Raw genomic sequence first — 12,296 nt, 5'->3', positions numbered from 1 at the left:
CCTGCAAAAGCGTGTCACTTGCTCAAAATGGATAGCTCATTCCTCAAAAGCAAGTATTCATGTCAATGAAAGTGTCAATGTCATCAAGATGAAAAGTCCTGACACCATTGTTTATGAACAAGATAGTCAAATGGCTTTGTCATGTTTTCAATGCAAAAAAGTCAGATCTTGGTGACACTACCTGAAAATGCTCAAGACAGCACTATATACTATTTGCACAGCCATTTGAAAAATACAGTAAAGTTACACATTACTGTATTTAGTGAGGTAACTGAGTACAAGACACTGAATATGTATGTTTCACATTTTGCTGCATATGCTCTTTGCAATTCTAATTTGTTCACAGCATTGTGCAAAAGAAAAAATACACCCTTATTTACAACAAACATAAACCCCTTTGGGTAGAGCTGTGCACAACTGTAAACAATATTGCAGTACATATTGGAACTGAACATACAACATACATAGTACTGTAATCATTCATGCACATCCAGACGTTCCTCTCTGTCTGGCCACATAATTTCATCTACATCACAGCGAATATCATCTCTAGCTCAACTGCAAATTGTTCAATTTAGGAGACATTTTCAGAATTTTTTTTTTTTTAAAGAAAATGTGTAAAATTTGCTTGACAGATTTTGACAACTAGTTCAACATTTTTGTATGTAATGACTTAAGCAATGAAATGAGGACTATTAGTTTTATATGGAATGACTATTCAGCATTCACAAGTATAGTTAATTTTGACTGACTTGACATTAGCAAATGATAATGTTATAAAACAGCTGAGAGTTGTATGAAAGCAATTGATGCATGTCCAAAAGCATTTGCAATTTGTTTGAAGGAATGAGAAACTGCTACTATGATGTGCACAAATGACTAAATGTTGTGGAGGTTGAACTAACTGTTGTGCAAATGTAAAAAGTGATGTGAGAAATGCACCAAAGCGACTGAGAAAAACTGTAATATACAGTATGCATGCACAAAAAACAATATGATGAATGTGTCAGGCTATGTCCATGATTATATTTATTCTATACAGACCTACATACCAACAGAACATCATCAATGGTCGAGTTCACGTGAGTTCTCATTGACACAAAGTACACTAAGTACAGTACACAAAAACGTATCATTTACAATAATTTAAATGCAAGTAGTATGTTGCAGAAGTATGTTGTTTTTCTGTTTATTGCTTGGTAATTATGTGACACATGGTAATCTCATGCTGACAGTAAGCAAAGGCACTGGTTGGTGCTTTTCAGCACCTCGGACAGAAACGTTGAAATTGGCCTAATCTCGCGTGTCTTCAGTCAGAGGTGACTTCCGGTGAGTAGCATCATCATTACTACTGTGTTTTGAAATTTGCTGCCTGTTTTAATTTCCATTGCAAAACAGATCTAGCTGAACTCTAAATGCCCGAGAGGCGCATATTTAAAGCTCAGTTAGAATTGAGGCTCAATAACTTGAGAGAAAAGTGAACTTTATTCACATACGGGGCTGTTATAGCTAGGTGGCAGTGTTTATTTTTTTGCTGTGGATGGCCAAAAAACAATGTGAAATATGATTTGAGTTAATTGTAAGGTGTCAACTCTTTGCGCACGGATGAATCTTTAAAACTAGCTTATGTGACACTCGACGCCGCCCCAGTTATGTTTTCGTTCTGAATACATATTTTAAAAAGGACTCTATTGGGCTCAGGTGAGCAATTTATCTGACATACTTCATCAGAGGAGACAGTATTGAACGCGTTACGAGTGAACAGCTCCCTTGTCGGTCTGTCGGTCGTTTGTTTTTTGTGCAAATATCGCTCGGTGTGGAGAATGTTTCCTGCCTGTGTCGGGCGCGCTCACACACGCGCGCACGCATACATGCACAGCGCAGCCAGCGCGCGAAAGACCTGAAGCGCATCCGCCGAAGCAGCAGCATCGGACTCGCACGGATATCCTCACTCGGATTTCTTTTACATACCAGGGCTCGCCCTCCGCAACCTCACCTATGCGCTTTCCACATCGGGGTGCAACTCCTCAACTGCTTGGAATATATTCGGCTGTTACATTTACATTCGCTATAGCGGTTGACTCAAATCAGAGCGCGCGCACCTCTGCGTAACGCACAGGCGGTTGATTGTGATGTGCGCATTTTGGTGCTCTATTGGAGGTGAAAGGAAGGATTGGGTAGGATAGGACCTGTGCTGAACACTAACAGGGGAAGCAGCTCGGTTTATAACCCCTGCGACTGGACACCCTCTGGTTTTACGCATCATTTGTACTCTCAAGATCGAGTGCGCGTGAGCCTGTACTATTGCATATCATGTCTTTTCTCGTTGACTGATCGCAGCATCCAAGTGGAACCTAAAGACTGCGATGCCAGGACAGTGAGAAGGTGGATCTCAGTTGTTCGGTAGCATGGCTCCGTCCCGGAGGGACTGCAGATGTGAAATGATCTTTCTGTCGGGATGCCTACTCCTGTCCGTCTGGGGATTTCAACCTGCATTGGCGAAGGTTTGCAACGATTACACAAGGCACGGCCTGGACAACAACTGGTACAAGACGGATGGTGAGAAGTTGCCCATCATGGTCCTGATGCCGATGAATGAATCAGCGCTGATGAGCAGCATTAGTCAAGGCATCGAGCCGGCCGTTCAACTGGCCATCCAGCACATCCGCGAGTCCAAGCGGTACTCCTTCTCTCTCATCACCGAAATCTACGACACCGAGGTAAATGCTTATATTGACGTGTACGTGCATGTTGCGGGGGTAAACTGCGGGCAGTGTGCGTTCGGCGCGCGCTCATGTGGAAAGCGCGATTTTTCTATGGTTTGTGCAATGTCCAGCGATTGTTTTCTATCAGATGTCTGGATGAGGCAAAACCGGTCAAGTTTGTGTTTGTGAAGTGTACAGGTGTTGCATAGTCTTGATACAGCTGCGCACGTGCCAGTAGCTCGTGCATTAAGTGCTGCATGTTTTCTTACATCGTGGATCAGTTACCTATAGAAAATCAATTCTCTTGATCATTTTCATGAATTTATCAGTATTACTCTTCATTTTGAATGTTTGTGGCTGTTTTATTCAGCACTCTCAGTTCTGCATCTGCTAGAAATTCAGCTGAAAGCTTGTACACAAACCTGTTAATTCGTGTAAACTGGTACATGCAAGAGAATATTTTACCTGCTATTATTAGAGGTCCGTTTTTAAACTCTGCTGGGGGAAAAAAAACAGCATAAACCAGCCTAAGATGGTGTGCTGGTCTTACCTGGTTTATGCTGGTCTCCTAGCCCGACAAACTGAAAGTGCCCAAGAACAAATAGACTGGCCTGAAGAGACCAGCAAAAACCAACAAAGTATTTTAGGCTGGTTTAAGATGTGTGTTATTTTTCCTTATACCTGAAGATGGCAGTAATTAATTTAACCGGGTTTTTTTCCTATTCGTGGCCAAAGGTATTCGAGGATGAATACAAATTTTGAGTAACTTCATACAAATTTTAAGTATCAGTAATACCAAATGGAACGAACGTTTATTGATTAGTAAATGGGATTGATTGAACCTTTTGTTACTCGTTGTCCTTGATTCTGTCAAATTGATGTAAATCCAACCTATAAGAAAGATCTTTTAGTATGACAAGATACTGTAGTTTATAGTTTTGCGGCACTTATAACATATATTGTCATTTTGGCTTAGTTAATGAGAACTCAGTAAATCTAATGACTAACTGACCCAATAAATAACTCTGGGCAAAGATTAGGCCCACAGGTAATTATTTTAATAAAGAGTATATTAAATTTCATGCTCTTATTGGGGTTTTTGGTGACAGTAACAACTGAGGAAATGTGAAAATTACTCCTTTGTGCTCAAGGCACTTTTTGGCCCTCACAATCTACTATTTATGGTGGTGTGATAACCTGGGGAGACGAGAAGTCAATCAATCAGTATTATCACCATATTTTCATGTGTTACAACAGGGAAATTAAAAAGCGCGGGAAAATGGGTAGCTAGATGTTTGCGTAATTATCAAAGTGTAAATTACCAAGGCGTTAAAATATCTGTGGAAACTGTCTCACTAGATTTTAAACAGACTGTCGCTACATGCTCTGCATATGCTTTAAGCTGGATCATTTGAGAAGGTCCATGACCTCTGATGTCCGGTGAAGCTTTAGCAATCTATCGTGCATTGATTGTCATATTGATTTACCAGCATTTTGTTAAACAAAACTGTTTCTTCTAACAAACACACATTGTTGCTTTGATTTGGGCATGATGAATTCATGCATCTGAAAGGATTTAAGTAATATTCTTTCACACTCTCAATAACAGTCATAATGAGCTGAATATATCAGTAGTTGGCAGCTTATTTTTACAGCAGCAAGATGAACAGATTTCAGTTCAGACATCCGTTGATCTAACGTGTAATTTAACAAGATTTAAGAAGTAATCATGCATGCATGCATTAGTGTATTTATGTAAATGAGAATAGGCCACTGGAACACTTGGTGTATATGCAAGGGTGAATGACAGACGTTTGTACATTAAAAATTGTGCAACTCTTGTAAAGCCAGTTTATATCGAAAATCTAATTTTATAGATATAATTTTACAACTTAAGGCTTTAAGGTCTGATGCCCATGATATATTCTGACATATCTGTTTTAGTTACATTACAATATCCCCACCCCATTTTAGTGAGAACATGTGGTGGTGGTGTTTGCTAAATGTAGCCCTCACATAAAACTTTTGGTATCAAGAGAACTAAAGCGATTTGGCTGATTTTGGCAGACTTATGAACCTTTTAATAGTGATGACCACTTTAGATGGCCTCACAAGATAGTTTACGACATGTTTCATTGTATTTGTGGCGTGCGTCAGTTTCAAACATCTGGCCATCACAAGTATAGCCAAACCTGTGCACACACACTGACATGATGACACTCGCAAACAGTAAACAAAGCAAACAGTAGTAGCAGTGCGTATGCATTTGAGGATTTAACAGGGCAGATGTAAGTAATCAGTCCCAGAGCAGAGGCTCTTTATCCCTTTATCCCCTCTCAACGCATCCCCAGGCAGGCAGAACCCATCCGCTCGCCTCCGCCTGGGTGCTGCTGGCTGTGCCTACAGCGCTTAGCCTTTCACAGATACACTTGAAAGATCTGGAGTGAAATTAAAAAAAGAAGCCCACGTAACATTTGCACTGCTATGGACCACCTCAGTATCTTCAGTGGATTCAAGCATATCATTAGTTGTACTAAAGGTCACGGTTTCAGACCGTGCTCCAGACAGCAGGATGTCCATCGTTTTTTTGTAGGGGTCTGCTTTCATCTGTGGTAAATGATATTGTTTGCCTTGAGTAGTTTTCATCAACTAAAATAGTGAGCGAGCTACAAGTAGAGATAGAAAAAAGCATTGATTTACTTTTATTGTGCAATTATCCTGAAAAGGGCTCAACTCTTTTCTGTTGTAGTGGTTATTTACCTGCATAGTCATATATCTTTCGGGTCTTTCTCCTTTAAATTGTTCTTCTTCTTTGTGGTATATAATTGATATAAATGTGGATTCAATAATTCACATTTAGAGAAATGAATTTGCTTCAGACTAAACCGCTGTTCCTTATTGCTCTAATGGAGGTATGAGAGGCTCTGACTTGAACAATAGCCCCTCAAAGTGTTTCAGTAAAAGAAAAGAGAAAAAAAGATCCCAGACCTTCTGATGCTCTGACTATCCACTTGTTAAAGGGATAGTTCACCCAAAAATGAACATTCTGTCATCATTTACTCATCCTCATGTCTTTCCAAACCCATAAGACTTTTTGTCATCTTCAGGAACACAAATAAAGATATTTGAATGAAATCTGAGAGCTTTCTGTCCCTCAATTGATAGCTACGCAACTACCACTTTGACGCTTCAAAAAGCTCATAAAGAGATACTAAAACTAATCCATATGAATTGAGTAATTTAGTCAAAATTTTCTGAAGAGACTCAATCACTTTATATGATGAACATATTTCATTTAGGCTTTAATTCACATATAAACATTCATCAATGCACACATCAGTTCTGGTAAATGGAAACTCAAGCATGCTTGGTTGACGTGTGAGAACCAATGAGGTTTGTTCTTACACATCAAGCAAGTATGGTTGAACTTCTGTTTACTGTATGTTTGCTGATCAATGTTTATATATGAATAAAATTTCCAATCTAAAATTCAAATCCTAAATTCAATCTGTTAATCATATAAAGTGATCAAGTCTCCAGAATATTTGGACTAAACCGCTCATTTCAGATGGATTAGGCAAGGGCTTTCATGTGGGCTTGACAAGTGGGCTTGACTCTATTGAAGTCAATATACTCTTGACCTCTTTGAGCCCAGCTCATCCTACCACCCTGGTGTCATGCGTTCAGATATCACTGGAGCTTACGCCTCACAGAGGAGCAAATGCATCTTGTCAGATTTGCACACAGAGTGCAGGGACCCTTGCAGAGCTCTGAGCCCTTGCCATACATTTCTGTTATTCTCAAAACACCAAGAGCCTCAAGCTTATGTAAAGCATCTTGTCGTGTTGTCGCAACGAGTTACATTTTTTTCTAAAAAGCATTGCCATAATAGCTTATATTAAATTAAACTGTAATGTGTTTTAAAATGACATAGTATATGTGTGTTTGAACATTTATATCTCTACTTTTTGATTGATTGAAATTTGTTTAAATTATATATTTAGTAGTACAACTGACATTTAAAGCTGCTGTGATATTTTACCTAACAATACTGTAACAATATTCTCATGGCAAGAAATATTCATATTTGGTGGGAAAAAAATAAACTATCACAACTACAAAATTATTGGATTGTGATGTAATGAGATTCTGTATATTTACATGTGTTTATAATACTGTATGGGAACACTTTTATTGTACAGTGTCTGTCCATGTTACATATAACAATAATCCGGTAACACTTTTTTTTAAAGTGTCCGTGTTACATACATGTACTTACCATAGTAATAACAGTAAATTAGGCAAAATTACATGCAACTAACCCTAAATCAAACCCTAATCCTACCCTATCCCTATAGTCAAGTCAAGTCAAGTCACCTTTATTTATATAGCGCTTTTTACAATACAGATTGTATAAAAGTAGCTTCACATTGATAACATGAAAATAATACAACAAAGTTTGTTTCTAGAAGAAAATTCCATCATCGTCCACTCATAATAAGGCAGATCAATAATATTGTTGAATATTAAATGTCCCCAACTAAGCAAGCCAAAAGCCAAGGCAACAGTGGCAAGGAACCAAAACTCCATCAGGAGACAGATTGGAGAAAAAAAACCTTGGGAGAACCCAGGCTATATAATCCTATAGTAAGTACATGTAGTTAATTCATATTATTCAGTACTTAAATATATAATTACACTGTAACAATGACACCTTAAAATAAAGTGTAACCCATAATCCTAACCCTAACCATTTAGTAATTTCTATGCCATACCTAACCATATAGTTATTAATATTAGGCCTACTTAATACTAAATACTAATAAAATATATAATTACATTGAAACAAGGACACATTACACTGCATTCAATCATTATTATTTTAATTTAATTTAAGTGTTTTTATTTTACACCTAAAATACTTCCATTGATTCCTGTTGTGATTTCTTCTGACTTTTATGAACTACAGTGTAGCAAATGAGCACTAACTGGTTGAAAGTGAGCATATCCCTATAGAGGCCTTTATTTATTAGACAGTGAGGGAGAATAGCAGAGATATTGGAGCCTGAATTCAGTATTTTGTCAAACTCATGCTATAATTCTATGGCTTTAAACTGCTGCAGCCAAGTGCTTTTTTTGTTTTGCATGCTGATAAACTGAGAGCCTGGGCTTCATACTTCAGAGGTCTAGAGGTCATGTGTTTAAATGATGAGTCGTAGGTTGACCTGCTGTATAATTTAATGCATTTTGGCTGATGTATTACTTCACTTATAAAGCATCTTTTTTGTTGTTGTTTAACTAAAAGTCGATGTTTATTGTTGAATTGTGAAATTGGCCTCTAATTGCTGACCTTTTAGTGAGTCACATTCATAGCCAGCAGTTATTCTAGTCGTTATTCTTTTCGTCGTTCACATTTCAAGGACTCAGGTCACCATGCAGTATGATGCTGAAAAGGTTTTTAAGCACAATAACATGGTATTTGCTGTCAAAGTAGGCAGGCCAGGCAGCCAGGTTCGTTTCAAGCCCATTAACTGCACTTTTATTCAAAATGTAGAAAGACACATTACTATTAAGATGCATCAAGATGCTTGTGTGAGTGAACCTGACCTTCATCCTCCACGTCCCAGTCAAAAAGCCTTCTCAACAGTAATCCAGTCAATTTCCCATGGATAAAAGTCCCAACCTAGATTTTCTTCTGATGAATATCCTGTTTCGCTCAGAAGTGTTGTATTTCGAAAATAAATGAATGCCATTAAATGTTGACTTTACACTAACTTTCTTTAATGGGAATAAAGAATGCAAGTGTCTGCTTTTAACCATATTCTTCAAAAACTATGAACTGGGTTTCACAGCATGTTTTACGGTTTCTCTAACTGTAGCATGTCGGTAGGTATTATGGATTATTTTAGAGCTGTAATCCTAGAATTATTTATGGTGTTTTTGCTAAATGACATATTTTCGCAATGGAGATTACCTGAGTTGGGTTGTGTTTGACTAGATGCTTTATTTTTGGTGCAAAAACTAAATGCATTAGTTCCTTAATATTTAGTATCGTACACATGGACATGCTCAATCACATTCCATAGCTGTTTTTAGAGGTGGCATCCATTTCTTTTGATTGTCTGGCTGGCTAAATTTGCAAGCGTTTTAAAAGGTACTGGACTTGTACCATAAATGCAAAACAAATGTTTGCCAGTGATTGTTTCTGCTGCTGAAGGCAGTGAGGAAAGGGACTGATTGGATGCCAGAAGAGGGGAACTGGGGGTGGGGACGCTTCCAAGCTGATTTCTCTCACTGCCCTCCAAAACGCTGTGGGAAAAATGGACACAGCTAGAGTCTGGCTTCTGGTCGAAACTGAACTGATGAACGTCAGACCTCGACCCTCCCACGCAGTTATTTTGAGTGTGGTTTGTCCAAGAGCACGTCTGAACGCATGAGATTCATCTCATGCTATGTCTACGTTAATACGGCTTTCAAAACGCTCTCCGTCCACACTGGCATTTTCAAGCGTTTTCCAAAAGTTTCTCATTCACATTGAAATGTCTCAGTGTGGACAAAAGGCCAAAACGGAGAGAAAAAGATTTTTTAGACGTTCTATTTCTAGATGATTTCTAGATGGATATAAGCACTGATCTGTGTGCTTTTTCATACAAATATTGCATGCAAATAAATGGACAGTATGAAAAACACATCTATATAAATGTTGACACTCAATGTATGTTTCTAACTGTAAACAAACTGAAAGAGAGGATTTAGATTTTGTCTTTAGAGATTGGCCAAATGCCATGTGAATGCTTTCTTTCTCCAGGGGCGAGCGCTGAGTAATAAGCGTAAAGTTTGCCCTTGTCAGTCCTCTAATTACATTAAATCCTGTGTAATTCCTGGACAGCAAAGAAGGAGCCACTGATGCACAGACAAAATGTGTGTGTGTCTGTGTATGTGCATAAATGGTGTAAGCAAGCCCACGGGATGTGTGTCTCTTGGGATGGACGGATGGTCTGGTCACAGCTGTGCAATGTGGTGGTCCACAGGCAGATGCTGGCAAGTACCACTGCAAATCCTGCGTCTGGGTCCAAACTAATATAGTCTAAAACATCTTGAGACTCTTGAGACCCCAGGATTCTGCACTTGATCTAACTTTCTTTGTCAAGAATGGTTCTTGTGTAAATGCCCCCTAAGAATGCATCTGATCGGGGTCACGTGAAACCAAAACATAGGGCTGGGCATTGACACAAATGTCACGATTTGATTAGATTTCGATTCACAAGCTTGCGATTCGATTTCAATACATTGGGGCCTATCACATCAGGTACAGTACATGGCAAATTTCCTCAAGGATAAAAATATCTCTCAACTAATGCTGTAAACTATACAGGGAACCCCAGTTGGTACATCATTATAAAATTAAAGGTTAAAATTAATTGATTTGTAGGCTACTTGCATTTAAATGGTTAAAAAATTAAAAAATACAAAATAATAATGTTATAATAATAACATTTTAATTACATAATTGTTTCTAAATATAAACATTTAAATGGTGGCTGTTAAAAACATGACAAATTTATTTAGAAAATACATTAAATATTGAAGAGGAGGTTAAGTAAAATTACAATGAATATGCAATATAGTGCATACTCTCTGGAGTTATGTGACATTGTTTACAAGCTGTTTTATCAACGTCTTTTGGCGGTTGAAACTCTGGTTGAGCGATTACATGTGACATGATACGGATTTCAGTAAGTTGTTCTGTATCTTTCAACACCTTCTCGTGTTTATTATTGTTTAATTTGTGCTGTAACTAGTAGTAAAGTGGAAGTGATGATCAGTTCATATTCTGTTTGAACTGATGCGCTACAGCACTCTGTCACGCTACATTAAAGAGCGCCAACACGGTATTTATTATTTGAATTTCTTAATAAAAATGAATATGAAAGCTGAGACTTTGTTTCATATCAGAAGTAACAAAACACAAAGCTTCCCTAGTGAAAAAAACCTATACCAAAATGTATTTAAAATACACTTATTTATACATGTATACTAAGTATAATCTGTAATCCATAATAACATAACCCATTAACATAACCATATAGGATAGTATAATATAGTATGATATCATATACTTACTGCATAATGCACATTTCTTAATATTAAGCCTTAAAATGTGTTTTAATATCACTAGTTATTAAGTAAGGATAGTACGATCTCTGTATGATCGTGAATGAATGCAAGATATTTAAAGTGTACTTGCAATAGTTCCACTTTAGCACAGTCAAATATACTTAAGTATCTTTAGTTGAACTTCAGTACTATTTCTGGATTACTAAAGTGCATTAAGTACCAAATTAGTTGTTCTAATTTTGCAGATTTTAAGTGTACTAATTTAGTATACCAAATGTACAATTGCAGGGTATTTATATTAAGTACATACATATGTAAATGTATTTGTAGTATACTTAGCATAAAATACATTTTAGTATATTTATTTTTCACTAGGGGTAGTGTGATTTGCTTTGTTCATTCATCAACTAAAAACAGCATAGACTGAAAGATCGATTCTTGGGATTTCAGAATCGATATCGGGAATCGCAAAAAAAAAAAAAAATCTATATTTGTAACCCAGTCCTACCAAAACCTTCTTATTGGTACCTGATTAGTCGACTAGTTGTTCAGGTGTGACTAGTTGATTTGGAATCCACTGACTAGTTTATTTTTGAAGTAGTATCTTTTTTTTTTTTATATCTCATGTCATTCCACCAAGATATAATTAGTCGAAATGCATTCGATTGTAACATAGTTTGGATCTGTCGTTCACTTACAGTGTCCAAACAAATCAAGTGCAGCACTGCTGCTCACTGGCTTGCACAGATTAACCTGAAGAGTTTTAAGCATGTGCTGTCACGATTTTACGCTGTGATGAATTTGAATACAAATTAACAGGTTCATGAACAAAATCTCTTTACTTGACACACGGAGACGTCTTTCATTATCACGTCTATTCAGATTCTATTATTGCAAAGAAATGGAAAGCCTGAGCGTTAGTTGCCCTAGTCTTTCTCCAGCCATAGTATGTCTTTAGTGGGTTCATCCTTAAATGGACAATCTCATAGGCCATTAAGCACAGAGCGGTATGTGGTGCCTGATGGATGGGGGTGGCTTGTAGAGAAAAAGAAGGCCAGGCTCTATCTAATGAAGTATTACTGGAAAGCTGCTGGCCACAGGCCTCAGTGGTAATGGTGCAGTTTGCTCATTTATTAAACCCCAAAACTCTCTTGCCCAAAATTACTCAGGGACTTTACACGTCAACCCTCCATGTGCAGGTATGGCTAAAGTGGATAGCTGAGCTGATATAGTAAGTTGTACTGTTCAGTGCAGGGCAAATTCAACTGGTAGAGCTATCTGAGTTATCTTAAAATTTGAGATTGAATCATGTGTGTGTTGTTCACAAACACTAAAGGCAACTTGAATCCAAATTTCGGTCCTCTACAGTTTAGGTCCTCAGAAGCATTGGAGCACCACTGTCTGAAGTGCAGAAAACATACATTGTGATCAGTGAAGTCCGATTCACAAGCAATTGACTCTTTTGAGCCAGAT

At 37.7% G+C, this 12,296-nt stretch overlaps 1 protein-coding gene across 1 annotated transcript in view; it reads left to right on the top strand.

Moving 5' to 3' along the window:
- The first annotated feature begins 1,913 nt into the window (after positions 1–1,913).
- Positions 1,914–12,296, top strand: part of gabbr2 (gamma-aminobutyric acid (GABA) B receptor, 2) — a 197,267-nt gene continuing 186,884 nt past the window's right edge. Inside the window, exon 1 of the mRNA XM_084422479.1 lies at positions 1,914–2,720. Within this exon, the coding sequence (XP_084278605.1) occupies positions 2,409–2,720 (312 nt within the window). The 5' untranslated portion in view covers positions 1,914–2,408. The remainder of the gene's footprint in view (positions 2,721–12,296) is intronic.

This window comes from Rutilus rutilus, assembly GCF_951802725.1.
Source record: "Rutilus rutilus genome assembly, chromosome: 11".
NCBI classification, from domain to species: Eukaryota; Metazoa; Chordata; class Actinopteri; order Cypriniformes; family Leuciscidae; genus Rutilus; species Rutilus rutilus.
This window is presented reverse-complemented; position numbering and strand designations above follow the sequence as displayed.